Below are 23,219 nucleotides of genomic sequence, written 5' to 3'. Positions count from 1 at the left end.
TGAGTTATCAGAAACATGTTATCTGCAATATTCCTAAATCTCAATTTCTACGTATTTGTAGAATTTGTTCTTCTGATCAAACATTTGAATCTCAGCAAAGGGACTTAATTAGTAGGTTTGGGATAGTGGATAAAATAAGGAACATATCAAAATTAGTCATTGGGCATCTAGTCAGGATAGGTCCTCACTGTTAAAATATCAAAAAAAGAAATCAGGTGACTAATAATAAGGCTATTAGGTTAATCACCAGTTACGGTCGTAATACATGTGATTTCATTGATTTAATACACAGACGTCGGGAAATTTTACTTTCGGACAATAAGCTGTGTGATATTTTGACGCCTAGATGCCTCTTTACATTTCTATTTTCAATCATTGCAAACATAAAAACAAAATTCATGATGGGCATTCACAACAGTCTATGATTGATGGGGGGATACTGGTGGGCTGTGTTCCTTGTGGCCACTGCTCTTTCTGTAAATATGTAATAAAATCTAAACAGTTTACTAGCAAAAATACACCCAAAGTGTATGACATCTATACACTGGCAAAATTGTAGTACTAATTGGGTCATTTACTTAGCTACATGTACCTGCTCTGGCTTCTACGTGGGACAAACTTCTGGTCCCTTAAGAATGCAAATTTCAGAACATTTAAGCGACATCAGAAATAAACAAATTTCTAATGCCCTTTATAAACACTATTAAACATCCCACCGCACAATTTAGGTTTGTTACTATTGACAAAGTTGAGGGGGACAGTTGAAAAAGTGGGTTTACACAATATATTAAATCAAAAGGAAAATAGCTGGATTATCAGACTGAGTGGCTTATTCCCACCAAGTCTTAAATGAACATTTATAATTACCCAATCACGATGAGAATGGGGGGATGACTATATAACGGTTATGATATATTTTATATGTATTCATTGATGAAGGCTTTTAGGCAGAAACTGGTTTGGATTGTATTTTAATTTTTGTTGCATTTTTATGCAGTTTATAACTTGGGCTGTTTTGCATTAAAATCGAGTTGGACTCCACTTTTGTAGTGCTGGCCATCTTTTTGCTGGATTTATGAATTTCCTGTTCCCTGTCCAATTGTCCAGGTTGCACTTGAACTAGGTTAGGGAAGAACTCTGCTTCACATGAATTGGGAGCCTGTTCCAGAGATGGTGCGATCTCTGGGATACATACCTCCCTCTTTAGCAGGTTCCATTTAGATCACAGGCAAGGCTTAAGTCTTTAGAATGGGTAATTCTGGTGCTGTTTGTTTTGCAGATATGCAGAAGGTCCATCAGAGTGGAGTGTGACAACGCACTGTATTGTCAGGCATAGATCTCCCCTCAAAAGCTTGTAGGAGACAGAATACATGGATAAAGCCTTGAAGCAGTCTGCATAGGACATTCTACTTAAGCCCTGTATTCTTTTAGTGAGGAACCTCTGTGGACTTTCCAATTGTTGGATATGCCTGGTTAGGTACATACCAAAGGGGACACTGGACAATGATAGGTCTGATGAATGCCGAACACAGTGGAACAATGACTTCCTTGGACTTGGATGCCATACCTTTGTTTATAAGTTGCGCAGCATAGAATGATTTCTTCAGTACTGTAGGCATGTGATGGTCAAATGCTAGATTACTATCTGTGAGTGTGTCCAAGTCCCTGAATACTGGGTCAACTCTAGGGGGTGTGTTGTCAATATGATAGTATCCTAAGGGAAGGTATCCACCCCTGGTAAAGTACAGTTTTGTACCTACCATAAATGTAGATGTTCGAAGATCCACATTGCTGCAGTCCTAACACTTGGGTAGTCCGCTGTCCCAGTCATTTGTCTGACATCAGGACGCCAGGGTACAAATGCGCATGACCGACGCCATATCCTCAGTCTTTTCTTGCCCCAGATGTCAGAAGACCCTAAAAGATAAGGCCAAAACCAAAACACCAAACACTCCTGTACCTAATATATGTACAATATATACAAATTTACAAAATAGAACCCCACCCACACAACCACCCCTAAACACAGAGGGAAGGAGGGAGGACTGCAGCAATGTGGATCTTCGAACATCTACATTTATGGTAGGTACAAAACTGTACTATGTTCTTCATCTCACATTGCTGCAGTCCTAACACTTGGGTAGAATCCCAAAGCAGAGGTAAGGGAGGATGGCTAAACTATAATGAAGCAGGAGCTGCCAAAATGCCCTGCAACACAGCAGTGGCAAAACCAGCCCTGGATTTAGAATAGAGAGGAAGGTGGTAATGCTTGGAGAAAGTATGCACTGAACTCCAAGTAGCTGCCTCCAAAATATCCTTAGTTGCCACCCCTTAGAAATGCTGTTGAAGTGGCAGTAGCCCTAGTGGAATGAGGCCTAATCCCAGCTGGAATCTCCTTGCCATGATGGGAGTAACAGAATGCAATGCAAAACCCAATCCACTTAGATATAGTTTGTTTTGACACAGGCTTGCCCTGAGAACTCAAAGCAAAAGAAACAAACAACTGCTGAGACTGCCTAAAATCCCTAGTCCTGCTTAAATAATAACGCAACTGCCTGTGTACATCTAAAGTGTGCAAAATCTTTTCCCTATTTTGGGGATCTGCATAAAAAGTAGGCAAATGAATAGTTTGGTTTAAAGCCACACTAGAAACCACCTTAGGCATAAATGAAGGATTAGTACGTAATGATACCCTATCCTTATGAAAATCAAAAAGGCTCAACCGCCATAAGGGCCTGCAATTCAGAAACCCTTCTTGCAGAAGTAATGGCCAACAAAAAATCAGTCTTCCATGACAAGTATTTCAATTCAGCAGTAGCCGGCTCAAAAGGTTGTAGAGTAAGTTTCTCCAACACAAAATTGAGGTCCCAAGCAGGAGTAGGAGCTCTACGGGGGTCTTATATTCTTTGCCCCTCTAAGAAATTGCTTGAACAAAGGATGAGAAAACAATGGTGGGTCACAATCATAGTGAGCTGAAATTGCTGCAGCATGAATCTTAATGGAAGAGAAAGACAAACCTTTGTCCAATAATTCAGTAAGATATTGAAGAGCCACACTCAAATTAGGCTCAGAAACATCCAAATCCTTTGCTGCACTCCAAAATAAAAATCTCTTCCATTTTTCTGCATACACTTTACGTGTACTAGGTCTTCTGGCTTCCATAATCACATTCAAAACTTGTTGAGGAAGTTGAGACCTGCTGTGGTTCAAAACAGAATATGCCAGGCTGTTAGATGAAGAGAGTGAAGCTTGACATTGAGTAGATGACCGTCCCTCTGAGACAAAAGGTGTGGAATTAAAGGTAAAGGCCATGGAGGCTTCCTTACCAGATTCCTCAGTAATGGGTACCAGTGTTGCCGAGGCCAATCTGGAGCTATCAAAATCATCCTTGGCTTGTCTTGTCTGACCTTTAGAAGTACCTTTGGGAGGAGAGGCAGAGGTGGAAAGGCATACACATGAAGATTTTCCCAACTGAACGAAGAGCATCCACTTTCCAAGCTGTGTGATGAAACCTTTTCGTGCAAAACTTTGGCAGCTGGTGGTTTAGTGGAGAAGCGAACAGATCTATGTCTGGAGTTCCCCATGACACTGTCAATTTTCAAATACATGAAGATCCAGTTTCCACTCGTGGGGATCCATGATTTGCCTGCTTAACACATCTGCTAAGGAGTTCTGTGCTCCTGGCAGAAACCTTGCCTGAAGATTTAGCTGTAAGCTGAGCGCAGTCTCCCACAAAATCATTGCTTGCCTGCATAGAGGGTAAGAATGTGTTCCCTTGCTTGTTGATGTACCACATGACAGTTGTGTTGTCTGTTAGAATCAACACCTGCCCTGGAAGAAGTAACTCCTTGAAAGCCATTAATGCAAACTGGACTGCTAACATCTCCTTCATGTTGATATGTAGATGCTGTAGTCTGGCAGGCCACTTGTCTTGTATCCATTTTCCATTCAGATGAGCTCCCCAAGCTATGTCTGAGGCATCTGTCGTTAGAATCTGACTCTGGCCGGGTCACAGAGAGTCCCTTGTTTAGGTGACATTCCTGAGCCCACCACAAAAATTCCTTTTGAATGCAAGGTATTATTGGAATGACAGTGTCCAAATCCTGGCAGTGCTGTGTCCATACATTTTTAGATACCATTGCAGCTTCCTCATATGCAGTTTGGCATTGGGAAGCACCAGAATACAAGATGCCATGAACCCTAAGGCTTGAAGGACTGTCCTTGCAGTCAGCCCGGACTGAAGAGATAGTTGATGGAAGTAAAGGGAAAGATTCTTTTGTTTGTCCAAAGGCCATCTGGGCTGCTGTATTCAGTCTCACACCCAGAAAGCACATGTCTTGAGAGGGTACTAGACTGGACTTTATTTCGTTCACAGAATACCCCAGGCATCTTAGCACTGCTATCACATATTCCAGATGCTGAAGAAGCTCGTCCTTTTCTTGAGCCAGAATCAGGCAGTCGTCTAAGTAAGGATAGATTTGTATTCCTTTTAGCCTGAAGAAAGTTACAACTGGAGCCAGAACTTTTGTGAATACTCTGGGCGCAGTAGATAAGCCAAAGGGCAATGCAGAGAACTGATAATGGGAATTTCCAGCTCGGAAACGCAGATACTTCCTGCAACTGGGTCTGATAGGCACATGAAGGTAAGCCTCCTTGAGATCTAAAAAGTTACCATCCAGTGATCTTTGCCCAGCAGAGGTAAAAGCTGTTGTAACGTCAACATTTTGAACTTGGGAATGTCCAGATAAGTGTTGAGGATAGACAAATCCAAAATTGGTCTCCACGTGTTCCCCTTTTTTGGTACTAGGAACAGGCGAGAATAAAATCCTAGGCCCCTTTCTGGCACAGGAACCGGCTGAATGGCCCCTATCTGGAGTAACAGAGAAATTTGCTTGTGAGCCTCTTCTTTGTATAGGAGGAATGTCTGGCATGCCTTTGAAAGGAGGCAAGGTATGGAAATAAAACCTGTAACCGTGGTGAACGATATCCAGTACCCATCTGTCTTGGGTAATAACACTCCAATTTTCTTTGAAAAGTGCCAGCCTTCCTCCCAAAGGTGCTGCCAGACGAGAAGGCTCTGGCAGCTGAAAAGGCAAGTCATTGGGTCTGCTTACGAAAGGACTGACCCCTGCCCTCACCAGAAGACTGGGCAGGCGAACTGCCTGTTCTAGGCCTAAAAGAACCTTGAGCTCTGCCCCTACCACGTCTAGATCTACCCCTAGACTGAGAATCATAGGAAGGATAAGTCCACCCCTTAGTAGGCCAATTTCTACTAAACTTTGGAGGCTGAACATGCAAAAATCTTTAACAGTCTGCATAGACTTAGCCTTGTCCTCCATTTTCTTTAAAACTGCTTCCACAGGCGCACTAAATAACACATCAGATTGTAAAGGAGCATCTAAAATCCTTGTCTTTACATGTTCAGCTAAATTCTGATCCCTCAGCCAGGCGTGCCTGCAAAGAACAGAACCAGTGGCTGCCACCCTCAAGAGGCCTGTACAGCATCAAAACCACATTGCAAGGAATGCTTACCCACCTGTTCAGAAACATGAACTAAATCCTGCAACTCTTTACACTCAATACCTTCCGCCAGAGCATCTACCTTAGACTTCAATTGTGAAAGGAAATAATTTTGGTATTTCAACATGTGAAACTGGCAATTCAAAGCCCTCATGGCTAAAGTGGAAGAAGTATACACCTTCTTTCCCCATCTATCCAAAGCCCTTGCCTCTTTATCAGAAGGAACAGGATTTTTAACAACAGAAGCCTTAACACCTTTAGGGCCCTGAGAAACAGTTTCTGGGTCTGCCCTAGGACTCTTAAAAGATACTTATGAGCTTCAGGCACCCTATAATACCTATCCGGTTTAACTGGGGCAGGAGGCAAAGAATCAGGGTTCAGGGAAGCCTCTGCAAAACATCCTCTACCACATCCAGAACAGGAGGTATAGCTAAAGGCCTATGCTGGGGTAGAAACAAAATTCCCTAAGCCTTTTCCTGGAATCAGAGAAATCTTGACCTTCCCATTTAAAATGCTCCCTCATGGAATGAAGAGTCTCTGAAAAGAAAAATCCTCAGGAGGAGAAGCAAGGTGTAGAGTCATCTACATCAGAATCAGAATAAGGAGGATACTCCTGCAAGTCTTCAGCCGAAGACTCAGAAGCCTCCGAACACTGCTCAAAACTCTCAAGCTCAGGTTCCACCCTAGGCCTCTTATCAGGGGGGGGCATAGAACCTCTAATCATAGCAATCAAATCTTCTGCCATTTTAAGCATATGTTTCTTAGGCAGAGACCCTGAAGAACTAGGAGACCCCACTGAAGTTAACCCTGGCCTGCCTCTAGAAGAAGCCTTGGAAACAGAAGGAGGGCCTAACCACCTTAGGAAGGGAGGGGAGAACAGCTACCTGAGAAGCCCCTTCAGCCTGGCCTACCTCCTGAGAGGACACATCTTGTAACAGTAAAGTCTCTCCCTGAGAATCCAAAGGAACTTCTGGTAGAACCACCGCTCCACCGAGTTCTAAAGAACCGACGTCCGGGACAGACGGTTCTTCCACCCTAGGTTTCGCTGCTTTGTCCTTGCGCTTTTAGATTTAAGCGCGCCGGCATCCGGCGGCATGTTGTAATTACAACGCTTCCCAAAACTAACCTGGCACAATCTAATCGCTCTTAATAGTGCGCTTGTTAAATCTAGCACAAAAGCGACAGCCAACAACGCCGTGCTCAGGCCCTAAGCAAGGTATACACAAGGTATGGTAATCTCTATGAGGTATCTGTTTCCCACAAGAAATACAGTTATTCACTTTTTCTGACATCCGGTTAAATACTGAGGCAAGAAAAACCAAAATATTCCCCAACGGGGTACTTAGCCAACTTTGATTCGGTCTGAAACTCCGACTTCAGAAAATTTCAGAACGCCAACCTGCACTCGCAATACTGCTTCTGCATCGGACCATGCGGCAAAAAAGACTGAGGATATGACGTCGGTCATGCGCATTTGTACCCTGACGTCCTGATGTCAGACAAATGCGCCTTGACCGACGTCAGCCTTATACTTTGGTATTCGGGCCGACTGGGACAGCGGACTACCCAAGTGTTAGGACTGCAGCAATGTGAGATGAAGAACATCTATTATGCATTTCTTGGCATTTAGTTTTAGTGCACGGCTCTGACACCAGTTGTTTGTCTGTGGCAGCCCCTCATGGAGAACATTTGTGTCAGTGTGGGAATCAATGACAGCTCCTAATTTACAATCTGCAAATTTAGTCAGCCACAGAACACTGACATTGACCTTGACTTCATAGAAGCAAATGCCACAAAGGAGCAGTCCAAGGACTGATCCCTGAGGGACTCCACTTGTGACTGGCCTCTTTGTAGAGATGCACTCCCAATTCTAACTTCCTCAGTCCTGTCTGTCTGTGAGCCAGCTGGCTATCCGAGTGACATGTGAGTTTTTATCGAACCTCGAGTTTGTCAACAATGCCTGAGTGGGGTATTGTGTCAAATGCCTTGGCCAGGCCAGCGTAGGCAGTGTGAACTATTCTGCCCTCATCCATTGCTTTGGTGACCTTCTTAAAAAAGTCCACCAGGTTCAGTAGTCATGATCTGCCCTTGACAAAACCAAACTGGGTTGGGGCCGGTGTCTGGAGGTTTACTATATCACTACTGATCACTTCCATAATAATGCTTTCCATGGCTTTACATACAAGACTAGTGAGACTTATGGGTCTGTAGATGGCCCACCTTTGTGCAGAGGGATGGCTGTTGCTGTTCTCCATTCATGAGGCACGAAGCCTATATGGAGGCTATAGTTAAATAGCAATTCCAGAGGCCCCAGTAGGTCATGTTTCATGCAATTTATAAGGCATCCTGGGATACTGTCTGGGCCCACTGATGCAGTGTTCTTGGTCTTAGAGCATTAAGGACCTGTTCCCTAGTGATAGCAGGGGGAGTTATATTTGATGGCACTTCCTAAGGGAAGGTTAACGGGGAGAGAGGGGTAAAGTTGGAGCTGAATTTATCAGCCAGGAGGTTTGCTATATCTTCTGGCTCAGTACAGGTGGCTCCATTTACAATGAGCTCTGCACACAATTGTGTATTGTCTTTGAGGTTGCAGACATAGCTGAAGAATGCCCTGTCGCTCTTGGCCTGTGAGGCCAAATTCCCCTCAAAGTTGGTTTTGGCAGACTTTATTTGCCCTCGGAGGTATTTGTGTAGTTTGAGGAGAGAACTTTTAGCCTGCTGGGTGCTGCACCCTCCTAAGTTCTGCCAACATTTTCTTCCTTCTGTTATACAGACTACCGATTTTGTGACTCCACCAGGGTGGCTTGTTTTTTTGAGTTAGTTCTGTACTTCTTCCTGGTTGGTACAGCTGCCTTTATGCAGCTATTAACATCCCTGTACATGGTTTCTGTGAACACTTCTGCATAGGCAGCAGTGTTCTCAGGGTTTATGGGGGCTTGGAATTTTGCCAGGTTATCCCTTAATAGGAGGGTAGCCTTAGAGAAGTTCTTGAATATTCCAGGTTAAGCTAGGTGTCCAGGTTTTATTTTTACTTCAAAGGAGCCAATTTTGTAGTCTGACCTTACCAGGGAAGACATTACAGTAGGGAGTGTGCAGCACTCTTCCATATTACTGAGGACCAGATCCAGTATGGCTGCACCCCAGGTGGGTGTACTATCTGGGTCAGGGAGTATGTGTTTACAAAATCCAGGAATCTCTGTGCCTGTACATTTGGTGGCGTACAGGATTCCCAGTTAATAGTGGGGCAATTAAAGTCACCCATGAATATGATATTGGGTGAGATGGCTAGTGTTTCTAAAGTTTAAATACATGGCATGGGTTTCCTGGGTCATATATGGGGACTTATAGCTGGCAAGGAAGTGATATCGGATTTTGCCTATGGCGATTTGAACATGGGGCAGCTCAAGTGCATTTTCCTGTTTGACCAGCCTTGTAGTATATTTATTTTTAATATATTGTCTGTGTAGTAGCTGGTCTAAGTGTGTGGAAGGCATTATAACCTTGCACTAACACTAAAGATCATTTGCAGGCATAGCCTGGGTGAGAGATTCAAAAAAAAAAGAAAATAGAATACATTCATAAAACACAGTGTAATCACAGAAGGTAGATAATTCTATAGACAATCAATAAAATAGAAAAATAATATTAGAGTAGAAAATTAAACGTGAACTAATTTTAGTAGTAAATATGAAAAGGAAACAGCAGCAGCTGAGACCAGAGGTTCAAAATAGAAGTGATGCAGGAAAGGAGGGAGTTAGGTTATGTGCCCAGTGGAAAAACACCTGCAGTCAGATTTTTGATTAAGGTATCTTCTGAGCTGAGCTCTGAAGGTGGGGGAAACAGGAAGTGTAGGAATGGTCAAGTACTTAGTTTGGGGTGTCTGGAGTGAGGGAGTTAATTGCAAGAGGTTGTAGGTGTGGTTTTATTATAGAGTTTAGATGCAAAGCGTGGAAAGGCACATGTCTAAAAGTACTTTGAAAACAAGAGACCCCAAGAGTACTTCAAGTCTGTAGGAGACTGGTAGCCATTAAGCTTTGGTCAGGGTGATGCAGTGGTGTTCCTGAGGGGAGGAATTGAAAATGAACTGGTAGATTTTGTTTTCAACTGACTGTAGAGTGGTAACGTTTTTGTTTTTTTTTTAGGCTGTGGCTGCATTGGAGAGCTCATATGCAAGTTGAGCAAGGACGACTCCTTTGCCTATTGCAGCTCTAGCTGGTCTGGAGAGAAAGGGAGATATTTTCCAGGACCAGAATAAAAGAGAACTGATCTTTTTCCTGGTGTTTTCAATGGGGCTTTGGAAGTTAAGTGTGGTCGTTTCTATTGGGCAACCATTGTGATCTGTGATATTGCAATTTTTAGGAGTCTTTCAGCTTCTGAGAGGTTTCAAATATCACATGTTTTGTTTTAGAGGGGTTTATGAGAAGCTTATGGTTGCTTAGCCAAGAATTAAGGGAGTGAAGGTCAGACTGAAGCTTGGTTTCAATAGCTGAATGTGAGAGACTGGATCAAAGAATAACCATGTCATCTGCAAAGAAAGCAATAGGAAAGTAGGGGAGATCAGAGGGAAGCTTGTTAATGAAGATGGAAAACAAAAGAGGGGTAAGTATGGATCCCTGGGGCACTCATCTGGTAAACGGCGCTGGCAGCTCTATGGATGTGCTTAATCGGACTCTGAAATACCTACTTTAAGAAATGTTGGAACCAGATGACATTGTTGGAGCTAACCCTGACTTCTTGGAGGGAATGAAGGAGCAGGAACTGGATCAATTAGATCAAAAGCTTTAATAAGGTCAATAAAACCTCCTGAAAGGTTTCCTTTATCCATGTTGAGAAGGATCTCATGTGTAAGTGACCACAGTGCTGTCATCGTGCTCCGGCCAGCCCAGAGTCCATGCTGTTAAGTGTGAGGAGGTAGTACTGTTGGATTTAAGCAGACAGTTGGATGTACATTAGTTTTTCCAAGTATTTTCCCAAGTGTAGGGAGGATGGAGATAGGGTGGAAGTGGGGTTTATTTACTGGTTGAGGCTGTTTGAGAAGGGGTTTAACCACAGCAGTTTTCCATACATCTGACATTATATTTTGAATTAAACAGAGATTATAAATATGTAGAAAAAGCATGACAAGGCAGTTTTTTATTTACTGGTTGAAGCTGTTTGAGAAGGGGTTTAACCACAGCAGTTTTCCATACATCTGACATTATATTTTGAATTAAACAGAGATTATAAATATGTAGAAGAAGCATGACAAGGCAGTTTTTTTGAGAGTGATATAAACCAAGGGAGAAGGCTGCATCCAAGGGTACGTTTCCAAGAAGGGGAACATGTTTTTTGCATGCAATTTACTTTAAGTACAAGAGGGGTACAAAAGACGAGGGGTTAGGTAGAGGTTGTGGCACTGGGTAGGTAGCTGAATTATTTGAAAAAGTCAGGAGGTTGACAGTTGGCCTTGAGAGGTCTGGTTGGTGATATGAGATGAGTTGAAATCAGTGGATTTACAACCTAGGAGATTAACTTCCTGCCAAAAATGTTTGGGTTTGCCTAGAAGGGCAAGTTGCTTGATTTTGAAGTAGTTGGTTTTGTGCCTGCATATGGCTTGCTTAGCTAAGTTACACAGAGAGTTAAAGGCAGTATAATTTTCTGGAGAGGGGTTTTGTCTTCATGAAGACCACGGATTGTCCCAAATGTTGAGCAATGCTTTCAGTTCAGTGGTTAGCCGGGGGGTTGTTGTATTTGAAAAGGCTCTGCGACAGAGGAAAGAATTAGTCAAAGTTGAAGAGGGTGTGTGTCAGAGCTGCTGCAGCCAAGTTGAGGTTCGGTTAAGTTGGTAATGGGAGACCAGTCAAAAGTTGCTACGTGTTTCTGAGGTTCTCTGTAATGATGGTGGGTCTAGGTCTGAAAGTTACTAGTCGGGGGGGCAGTGTCATTGATGGATAATTTGGAAGATTACTTGGCAGTGGTCACTGAATGATGGTGTTAGAGATGATGGTAGGGTTGCTAGTGATTACCAGGTCCAGAAGAGAGGAGTTGCTGGACATCTCAAAGACTACATCCAGCATCTGGGTGACAGTACATAAAACAAAGAACTCGTATACCTCTTCACAATGACTACAATGCAATTATAAACCCATGAAATTTAACAATATATAGTATATTATTACAGAACAGCTTTAGTTCATGCTAAAAAAATGCAGATTCAGAAGGTCAGTAACTGCATTTCCACACAAGTCTGTTATTTGTTTTAAAGGTTAAGGCTAGCCTGTGTATCTTTGCATAGCAATGTGTCTTGGAAATCATTTGCTTCCTTGTTTATGTCAGAGTGAAAACAGTGGTGGAGCCACACTACTGTGCTCTGCTTCACAGAATATCTAATCTAATTTCCTCAGTGGTGCAGAAACGGCCCCAAAGTGAGGGTGTAGTGGGGGATTTGTACCCTGCAATAAAAAATGTTTTATATCTGTGTCATTAAAATAACTGGTACTGAAGTACTTATTACATCATCAAGATAGCACAAAAATACCCTGTGTGAAAGAATGCCATAACCAAGTGGCCAAAGAGCTCAAGTCACTGTGACACAAAGATTTCACTGTGATACAAACAATGATTAAAAAAACAGCAGTCAGTCACAGTCCCTAATGTTTAATATTGCAGACTACAAAAAAAAATTCATGTTGCTTCAAAACCTTGTTTTCTCACAGCCTTCTAAGTGAATTCACTTCAAAAGTTACAAGAATAGGTTTTCAGTCAACGTGCATTTTCTGACTATCTGCAGTATGAAACACTTGGGATTGTGACAGAGTACTTTTTTAGAGGCATCATTTGCTGCAGTGACTGGGTACTGTGGCTTGTTACAGCATTCGTTCCTGCAGTGGAACCATCCTGTGATTTGATGCCAGAATCCATTTCAGTCACTTATGGGTGTTCAAGTATTTTCTAAGCAATCATGCTCCTTCCAATCATGTGTAGCAGGAGGTGGTATACATACATCTTTTCAAAATTATTTCATCCCATCATAACAAATAAGTTAAATTTTGCTCAAAACAATACATCTCAACTACATCCAACAACAGTAGTTTTAAATGTTACCACTGCCGTCACTATTAATAACTCCTACAAGAGAACACTTAACATTCCCAGAACGTACCCTAGCAGTTTCCAAAGCCTTCCACTTCTGGAAATATAGTCAACTGCTTATGAAATCACCAACACTATCAACCAGAAACATGAGGTAAGATTCATGAATACCATATGATTTTGCCAAAGTATACACAGACGATGGACAAGTGCAAGTCTTACATTTGTAATGCTGCTGAAAAAATACTCCACAGTGTGCCCATTCAGCTTGAACCGTATGATCACCTGTAACCACCACCAGCCACCCTTAACCCCGTCGTCTCCATATCAAAGGCAAACAGTGCCCAGACACACACCCCTAACAATAAGCATCTTTGGACTTCCACCCCACTGAAGGATTCAGTGACTGTCCCCCAGCTATACCAGGGTGACTGCAGACCATCCTGTATAGCCACATGGTGTTCCAAGTACCCTATCTCAGCCACCATACATCTTATCAGGAATTAATTTCCTTGCTAATCACCACCCAGTTTTTCAACAACTAGAGCCACAGACACTCCTCCTACAGTGGAAAATGCTGTCCCCAGCCACACCTACTATATCCTTGTGGTAATCAGAATCCCTTGGAAACACCTTTTTCATCCTGGCAATGAATATAGTATCAGTGGTTCCTTACCAATCAATGGTCGATTTCCACACATAAACGTGTGGCAGCTATCCCATGTTACATCTGCTCCCTCAACAGTACAACAGTGATCAGCTTCTCCCCAAGCCAGCAGGTTAATGATCAGTCCAACCTTTGTGACAAAAACTGACTCGGATCCATATACCTCCTAATCCACACATCCTCTAGTCTCCCTAAACACTGTATGCCCACAAAACACCAAAACTGTGATATCTCCGAGTAATGAGATGCATAATGACTCTGTTCAAAACTGCATCTCATTAGCAATGCACTGGGAACCCATCTACACAGTGAGCACAGAAAGTGGTTCCCCTAGTCAGATCCATCTTACTAACCGGAGTAGCCTGCACAGGCACACATTACCAGGCGGTCAGCTCTGTTCCTTACTCCACAACACTAACTCTCCTGGTCTTTGAACGTCTCCCTACCGCCCCATCTGATAAGCTAAGTATCCTTCTACTCAAGACTCTTCTACTTCCTCATCCCAATCATCTGGCAGATCCATGTGCTCTTAAATTCCTTCATTGGATTCAAGTCATTGAGTTTTTAAGAAAGGCTAATTCAAGTAGCCCTCTTCCTCCCTGCAGAAAAGTACTGCCATGCAGTGACAATCGCCTGCATCCAGATATCTTCAAACAATGCTTGCCCATTCTTGGAAGTATGTTTTTCCTAAAAGATATCCTCTTAGATGTTGATGATTGTCTAAAGCACTTAAAACGTTTTATCATGCCTCACCCAAACGTGTTTTCACATAGTTATCAGCTTCCTTTAACAAACTGCTTTCACTTCTATTCCCTAACTCAGACTACATAATTTCAGTTGTCCTTCCGTGAACTGCTTCATCTTACTCACCAGAAGAATCAGGCCCACTGAATATCAGTGGGCATCTACCTGCTCAATGTTTTCATTTTTATTTTTTCCCAAGCAGCCATGTACAATAGAGGGAAAATCACCATACAGAGCAACAGCAAATTGCGCTATTCTCCCCAGTCATTCACAACTAATATGATACAACATGAAAGTAAAAAACAGTTAGTAGCTAGTCCCTACCAGATAAAACAAAGTGAAAAAACATGGTCACTTCATAAATTTAAGCATTTCCATCAGGAGAGGTTTACTGCTGTCTATCTTGAAATGGAGCAACAAAGCATAAATGAAACCAAAGATTCAAACATTTAAATAAGTTGAAATGTGTAAGAGCAGGGCTTTAATTAAAAGTAGTTGTTAAGACAAAGTAGAATAAAAACATATTAGTACAGACCTTGCATTGGCCCGAGTATGTGCAGTCAGGCCTGTGTCTTCACTTTATGCACACAGTTTCAGAAAAAGGAAATTCAGTAGAAGGGAAAAGATAACTTTTCTGACTAAGCATGAGACGTGTGCAGAAATAACAGCTCTTAAGGGAAAAAAAAAATAAGAGAATGTTCCATTCTCAGGGAAAAAGTTGTGTATTTGCAATAGAATGCTAGATAAAGAAGAGATGGTTAGGTACCGTTAGGCACCCACTAGGCAAGGCCTGGGAATCAAGGTTGAAGGGGTGGATACAGCTACCACAGGAAAGTTACTGAACACAAGTAATACAATATGTACATTTAGGACAGACAGAGCTCTCAGAGTCTGGTTCATGACTTGCTCAGATATTGTTAAATTACTTTTTTGCTTTTAGTTATTTGACATATTATGCTGATACATACCATCTATATATGCTGCTATGACATTTATATCTGCTGCTTTTATATTCTGTTTTATACTGCACATTACAATAAACTAGTATTAAGCAATCCAGTGCAATAGAAATCTGATTTTTTTTTTAAAAGTGCTTGAATTACTGTTAAACCAACTCCAGTGGTTTTTAAATGAAGCCAGTCTCCTTAAAGAGGCCTAAACAAGACAGAACATGGTGCACATTTAAACATTCAGCATTTGTTTTATGCCCGACCAGGCTAAAAGCAAAAGGGGTCATATTACATGATTGAAAGCTAGAAATAGTGAACGATCTATTAATCGAACCCAAATGCATGAAACCACAAAATGTCGAAGGGAACATTTGCGGATACAAAATAAAATGTACAGGCAACATAAAGTGAAGGGCTTCACCCCCCCCCCACCTTAAATATACCAGCTCCAAGATTGCACCACAGTGAAGAAAACAGCAAAGTCCGGAGAACGGCCCAGCGAATTTTGATCCGTTCCTTCGATATTCTGTGGTTTTGTGCATTTGGGTTGGACAAATGAGCATTCGCTATTTCTAGCGTTCGATTATGTAATAGGAACCCAAGCAAAAGAAGGACAATGCTTAATGAATGTGTGAGTATTTCTTCCAAATCAACAGTATGTACTAAGGAATACTGTGATTATTTCAAATCTGTGTGGGTGTTTTGTATTCAGGATCAGGCCACTGCTGTACATAGCAGCATGCATACACATACACATAAGTACTTATATTAATTTCACATATACACATACGAATGTATGCACATATGAATTTCATGAAGAGTTCCAGATTACTTTTTTTATTATCTAGGAGAGGCTTGGACACTTTCCTAGAGCTTAAGGGAGGCTCACTGTAACATAGGCAAAGCAGCACCTATGTTCTAGAGTTAACAAGAGTATATGCACTATGTACATAGCAATACTTTTTTTCCAGAACATTTTGCAGCGATTCATTGCTGTACAGTACTACAGGAAACTTCCTTGTAAACATCAATGAAGTTCATTCTTATTGTATGTCAATTCACCACCGCCAGTTGCATAAAAAATCAGTAAAAAATGTCAGTAAAGAAGCCTTTAAACCAAAGCACAGTGTGCAGAATGTACTTCCTTGATAAAGATGAAATCAAATAAAACATATATACATGCATATAATCTTTTTTTTCTATTGGTATCTTTTACTTCAGATATATATTTTTTTTCCTTTTAAACTGCGTCAGCTATCTTGCAGTGCAATTAAAAAGTTAGTTTAGAAAATTCCAGAATTTTTTTTTTGGAACACGTACTGTGAATTAGGAATATACTTCAAGATTTGCAGCACAGCTCCAAATGCTTATGTGCACAGAGGTCAGATCATATGGCAAAGAAATCTATAACCAGGGTTAAAACAAAAAGAATGCCTTGCTATTCGTTGTACACAAAGTAAATGAAATGTAGAACACCAAACACAAATGTGAAAACATTTCCCTGGCACTTACATTTTCAAATTAAAAAGTTAGCCAAGAGCAATATTACCAGAAACATTAAAGGTCCCACTAGAATGTTTAAGCTTCCATTGGAATGTTTAAGCGTTCAGATTTGTACTTCCCAATAGTACTCTGTGCAAATGAAGTAAAAAAGTTATACCCACTAATATAGTCACGGTCTGATGATCCACTTAATCAAATACAAGCTTGAGGTGGAACTAAAGCCTATCCTGGCTGTAAGTGGAAGCAAGGCCGTGAACTAATCTTGAACAGGGCACCAATTCATCACAGGATGCACACACCTAGAATTTATTTAGGAGTATTGCCATTCACCTGCAACACATTTGGGAAGCTGAAGGAAAATAACGCACCTAGCGAAAACCGATGTGGACACTGGGAGGATGTGCAGAATCTGCACAAAGCGCCAAAAACAGAACTGGACAGCCAAGCACTATTTGGCAACACGACATTAGGGTGACAGCTTTGCAGCTGTACTAAGTTAAGATAAACAGACTGTAGGCATACAGATGGGCAGTAGTAACATCATAGTTGTGTTACTGTATACAGGAATGGACAGCATATTCCTATTTCTTTAACATCTAAACAAAAGATAGGGTACTTTCCCATAAAGGCTACACTTTTCTTTTAAAACTTACTGGCAGGCTGGTCTACAAATACAAATGCCCCATTAAGAGCTCCCAGCATTTCAAGTCCTCAAAGTGAAATATTTCATATTGAAACATGGCATTCTGCGGGACATTACAGAAACACACAAAACTCAAATGGTCATTTTATTATCAAAAACTAAGACTCAATGTTGCAAAGTTTCACTTCACTTCTGTTGGCACATTATTATAGTTTAAAGTTGCAGTACTATAGTTTTCTATAACATTAAAACATTTTTTTTCAAATATTGAGTCTCCTTTCCTTTTCGGGGGGAGGGGGACAGGCAGTTTTCACATGGTCCAATCTAGCAATTTTCAAGTTGAACTCCCCTGAAAAACTGTCCCTTGTGGCTGGCACTTTCTAAAAGAAAAGAAAAGGTGCAGTTGCTTAGTTTTTCTCACTCCATTCTTAAAAATTCTACAAGTAACATGTTATCTTGTATAACAACTGCTTTGGTAACATATAAAACTATGAGAATATGCAAGACTAAGTAAACTCTCTGCCTGCTGTGTGAAATACCTCAGCCTTTAGGTGGCACTGAAACAAGGACCATGACATATGCAAGAGATTTAATGGTTTTATAAATAAGATTCCAACAAGTATTTTCTCACAGTGGTGAAAATATATTCCTTTTATAAATGTATTCTGCTTACTGAGATGCCCCATTATTTTCCTGTTTTAAAACCTGATAACCATAAGGAGGTACCAATGGTGAAGGTTGTAAAAGTACATATTCTGAACATATTGCATAAAAATCAGAATTGCTAAAGCCATTTGGTCTGCTCTTGAGACAGTAAGCTAAGAAGCTGCTACCAAGATAATTAAAAATTAGTGTTTTGTCCTGTGAAAGTGACTTTACAGGAATATGCATTAAAACTATAGATGTCTGGAAAGGTGCTAAGTTATGTCATAGCTAGGCAATGTCTGCTGCCTTCACATATATTTTGGAGAGGGAGCTAGCATGTATGTGTGAGTATCTCAAATGAAGAAACTTCATAACAGAAACCCACCACATTTTATAACTTTTAGTATTCCACTTTACTCCAGTGAGAACCATACTGGGGTTGGGTTGTGTCCCATTTACCAATCAGGTAGTACTGCTATAACCTGCTTCTGAAAGGGAGAGGGGGCTGCTCTTTCAATCAAAAGATACCTCAAAGTGCAACACCCAGCATCTTTAAAGATTTTCCACAACCCATAACAGTTTCACTTATTCCAACACACAGTATACATAATATAGAGAATTATGATCGGGCCGCCAATCATAACCTACAGATTATGTGTTTGAGACATGGATGCCAAGAAATTTACCTCGAGAGTGAAGCTTAAACTTCTTACTAATATTTTTACTTCCATATTAAAACAATATATCCCTTCTATACTCACTACACCTCCTGTCAATCTACCTTGCAGTTTACTTAGCTTTACCACACTATTTATTATAAATTTCTTTACCTCAACAATCAATTTTGTATCCAATTTTTCTTCTTAGAGTTAAATATCAGGCCATCTGCATAAGACACAGCACTTTCTATTTCCCATCTTCTCCTCAATATCTTTGACATCTTTCTATAACTGCATTCACAGCTAACAAAATGACCCACTAATGGGGCACCCTTACTTCACCCATTTCTCATCCTTTACTTCCTTTCAGACATTTCCTAACATTCTTATTTGTGTCTTCTCATCTCATACACATATTCTAACAAGTTAATTATCTCTCTTTTTCCAAAAGCTCTTATGATCTATATTGTTAATGACTCTTCTATGCTACATGCCACTAATTCAACTAGTTTCTTTATATTAATAAAACTATTCCCAAAGGCTTTCACTAAAATTAGAGATTTGTTTACTTTTTCCTTGTCATAAATACCCCTTCTCCAACATTCACTACTTTTTTAATGAAAACATTCAAGTAAGGTTTAATGCATTACAATCATAATTACATATAGTTATGGGTTTAGAATATTTGAAATTCACTTTTGCATACAGTTGTTATTACACCTTTATATGCCTCTCCACACTAATTATTTTCTGCAACCATTCATGAAGAATCCCAAGAAAAAAATATTTCTTCTTCCATCATTTCTTTGGAAAACACAAATACAGTTCCTGTGAACCCAAGTGAACTACCCATATGTACTTTTCTCAATAAATTTTCTAGTCCTTCTCATTTCATATTATTTTGGATTGCCGCCTCACTATTTCTCTACTTTCAAATGCATGTACATTTTTCTACATAACTTTGTACTATTTGCAAGACAATCTCTTGCTCACAACAATTTTTATTTAGCATTTTATGACAATTTCCATATTGTTGGAAAGTACTTAATGACCAGAGTCATACTAGCCTCCATTTACTATGGGCAACCTATCTACTTCATCATCTTCTATAACAACTTTTGACAATGTGTTTCATCCCGGCACAATATAAATCGGTATTACTTTTTAAATGTAATAATGCATAGAATAAAAAGCCATGCAAGTTGTAACTAAGAACGTTTGAATAATCTGTCAGCTGCCCAACAGCTAAAATACTGATTTCTTATTTTGCAACTGCTTGATGATGCTTGTACAGTAATATTTATGTTTCTTATTCTATTATTTTCTGTTTTTTGTGTGTGTTTTTTTTTTTGCACTTGGCCTGGGTTATAACTGAAAACTGGTCAATTCCTTTATCAAACCTTCAAGCCTTCCTTGTCTTTATGACTCATTCACTTCCCCATAAGGATGGTCAAAGCCAAACAGCCAGCTTGAGTAAGCATCTAACTAAGGGAAGCCGTCATACTCAGGTGGTTCAAATGTTATGTGTATGTCCTAATCTATGTCCCACACCAGGCCTGAAGTGCAAATGATGGCAGTGCTGATCCATGTCCTTCCTTTTGGTGAGACAATAAACCGAGGCCCCATCTGCTTAAGTTGGTGGCAGCTCATGGGGGTGTAAAAGATCCCAGAGCACCTATTAAAAAAGAGTAGAGGAAGTTCCCAGATGCCCTGGCTGTATTTCCCCTAGTAGTATAAATATCACCTTGGGTCTCCTTTTAAAACAGACTATTAGGGGACTAACCCATGTAAACAAAGGATAAACAAATTAAAAAAAGTCCAAAAGTGAAATGTCAGTGCATTTCCCACTATTTACTTAAGGGTTCAAATAAGCTCATGGTGTCCACCACAGATTGCAGCACTGCTGGAAAAATTCTTGCCCTCAGGACTGGCAAAATGCTGCTCATTCCTAACTCCAGCCAGATCTTCAGTGATTGGGTCCCTTAATCAAACCCAGTTCTGCTACATCCCAGTCAGGGTGTCATCCCTCTGCTCCTCCAAAAACAGACTATTCTGGTCAGTTTACTAATCCAGTTAAACACAACAATAAATTTGCAAAGATTCTTCTCCTCCCTTCACTATGTTCATCAACTTGACTGTGAATACTACAGTACAAGACACACAATATGGCAACGAAAAGTTTTAAACCTAGGTACTGAATGCAGCCAGAATTGTTGTGTGTGTGTGTGTGTGTGTGTGTGTGTGTGTGTGTGTGTGTGTGTGTGTGTGTATCTAAAATCAGTCATAGATGACCAACTTCATGCATCAGGTAAAAAAGGTGTCTTGGAACTCCAATCCGGAGTATGAATAAATAAATAAAAAAAACCTCTAAATAAGTTTTCTTTCAAGCCTACTAAATCAGACAGTTCTACAAGACATTACCATTAAAAATATATATTTCTCAGCACCTATCGTATTCCCCTAAAATTTAGCCGTGCTCTTCCTCGATTTACTGATTAACTTCATAAAGACAGAACTGCTAAATAACTGATTTTTTTCACTAATAAAATAGCAATTCTCAAGTGTTCCTGTTTCTAATTGACTGCTAGAGAAATATCAGAGCAAGCTGACAGCCTTGTCAGACTCAATAAAAAAAAAGTAGGATATCAAAGTAGCCAAATAAATAAAGTAAAATAAAGTAAATGTGCTGCTGACAGAGGAACACCCTAAGCACCCATATTACATCACTGAAGAGAAAACATTGTCCGTCCGTATAACAAAACCAAGCTGCACAGCAACAAAGTAAAATATAATAACCTCTAAGGAGCAACAGAAAGTCATTTGGACTGCAAATAAAGATTTAAGCGACTGTACTTTAAAATGCAAAATCTGTACCATTGCCAGACACCGTAAGTTGTTTTAATAAAACATTTTACAAATAAAACACACTGATAACGTGTACAATCCTGGAAAACCTGACAAATATGAAATGATGATGCACTGGGAATGCCATTAGAGTTTAACTATCAGTTATCACCATATGCCTCATAATCCAAGCACATCATCCAAAGCCTCCTTTAAAGACCTCATCAGGCAACATCTCAAGCAAAGTTGGCAGTGCCATGATTGCTCCCCAGGATAGTGAACGTGGTAAGGTACACATACTAAACCTAGAGTACTTGATAATAGTTTTCAATCTTACTCACAAACACTGGCTAATCTACAATGTATGTACTGTACCTGTGTACTACGTATTCTACCTATGTTTCCATATTTTAGCTGTACACCACAAATCTATTAATTACCTTTATTTTTAAATATTTTTGTTTGTTCTCTCCATTGTAACTGTTGATGTGCTGCATACCACTGTCAAAACATGTCTTGTGTAATTTGTGTGTATACTGATCATGTCTAAATAACTAAATATATCTGTAATTTTTCTATTTTGAGCTTTTCTCCCCGGGCCTCTGCTGAAAAGGGGCCTTTTTCGGCTCAGTTAGACACCCCCGGTTAACAAATGTAAACTAAATAAATAAAAAATACCAAACAGTCAGTGCTGCTTCGCTATCCCATGGATAAACATACCAACTACAATTACTTCTCACCTTCTTAGCACAAGAATTCTAGACAATAACAAAAGGACGGCAAAGGTCCAAATCAGGGACAGATTTTAAATATTGCTCTAATGAACTCAGACAGAAATTAAAATAACAGGTTTTGCATTAGCATACATTTTTTGAAGTATATGAAGTCTGAAATTCACACTTCTATGCAAGACGCCAGCTGATGACAAGACAAAAAAAACCCGCCAGTGTGAATACCCTCATAAAGTAAAACTTAACAGATCAGAAACTTTCTACGCGCAACTACCGACAGCCAAAACTGCTACAATCAAGGGTATTCAAAGCTTTTTATGTTTAATGTCAATTAAATTCTCATTACCCAACTCCTTTGCTGAAAAAAAGTTGACTGGAGGACAAAACCAAAATATTTGGAAGTCAACCCCAAAAAAATATGGACAGTTTTTAAATATTACTCCAATTCATATACAATTTTATAGAACAAATGGTTTTGCATAATTTAAATAAGTACAAAACTCTACGTCTTGCCATTATTGACAGTAATAATCCACAGTGATTTACCAAACAATTTTAAGAAATGGGACTAACAAAATCATGGACATTTGAAAGGTATGCAATTACATTACAAAATGCGTTTACTCTTTGAATCATAACTAGTTTACACAACCTCCAATCCATAACTTACAAAATGAACAATACATTAAATTATTGCTAAGTACCATGCTTAACTGTTACTGTAGTTACTTCTTCAGCCATGTTTTACGTTTCTGAATACTTCCGCTGTTACAACACATTCTCCCACGTGGTGTCAGCAATTTGCAAAGCGAATAGAAAGCACTACGCATGCTTAGTGCGAACTGTAACCGGAACTACAGCAGTATAAAGTAATCGCAACGCAAGGTCCATCAGTCGATATGTATTGCATTAAAACGTGGTATAAAACTGTAACTCAAATGAGATGCTTGGTAGCAAACCTCACTCGGTGCACAGCAGTATGTCAACAATACTCGTCCCCGCTGGCAAAACTGACAGAGGCAGTGAAAAATTCATACATCTAGTGGCTACCTCATTACGAAGAGCATTCCTCATTTGGGGTCATATTCATGTTCCTCGAAGTTCTGCATTGAGGATCTATCGCATTTTAGTTATTTATTTATGCAATTTGTTAACCGGGCTAGCCCATTGGGCCAGAGTGAGCCATACCTCTCAACCTCTTAGAGCAAGAAATCTGGGCAAAGCCATAAGTAAAAGTTGGAC

At 40.2% G+C, this 23,219-nt stretch overlaps 1 protein-coding gene across 1 annotated transcript in view; it reads right to left on the bottom strand.

Annotated features, from left to right (window-relative positions):
• Positions 1-22,787, bottom strand: part of BAG1 (BAG cochaperone 1) — a 616,246-nt gene extending 593,459 nt beyond the window's left edge. The window contains exon 1 of the mRNA XM_044065597.1: positions 22,682-22,787. Coding sequence (XP_043921532.1) covers positions 22,682-22,718 — 37 coding nt within the window. The 5' untranslated portion in view covers positions 22,719-22,787. The remainder of the gene's footprint in view (positions 1-22,681) is intronic.
• Positions 22,788-23,219: the final 432 nt, after the last annotated feature.

Source organism: Protopterus annectens, chromosome 3.part0, assembly GCF_019279795.1.
Source record: "Protopterus annectens isolate FY-2018-M chromosome 3.part0, PAN1.0, whole genome shotgun sequence".
NCBI lineage: Eukaryota > Metazoa > Chordata > Ceratodontiformes > Protopteridae > Protopterus > Protopterus annectens.
This window is presented reverse-complemented; position numbering and strand designations above follow the sequence as displayed.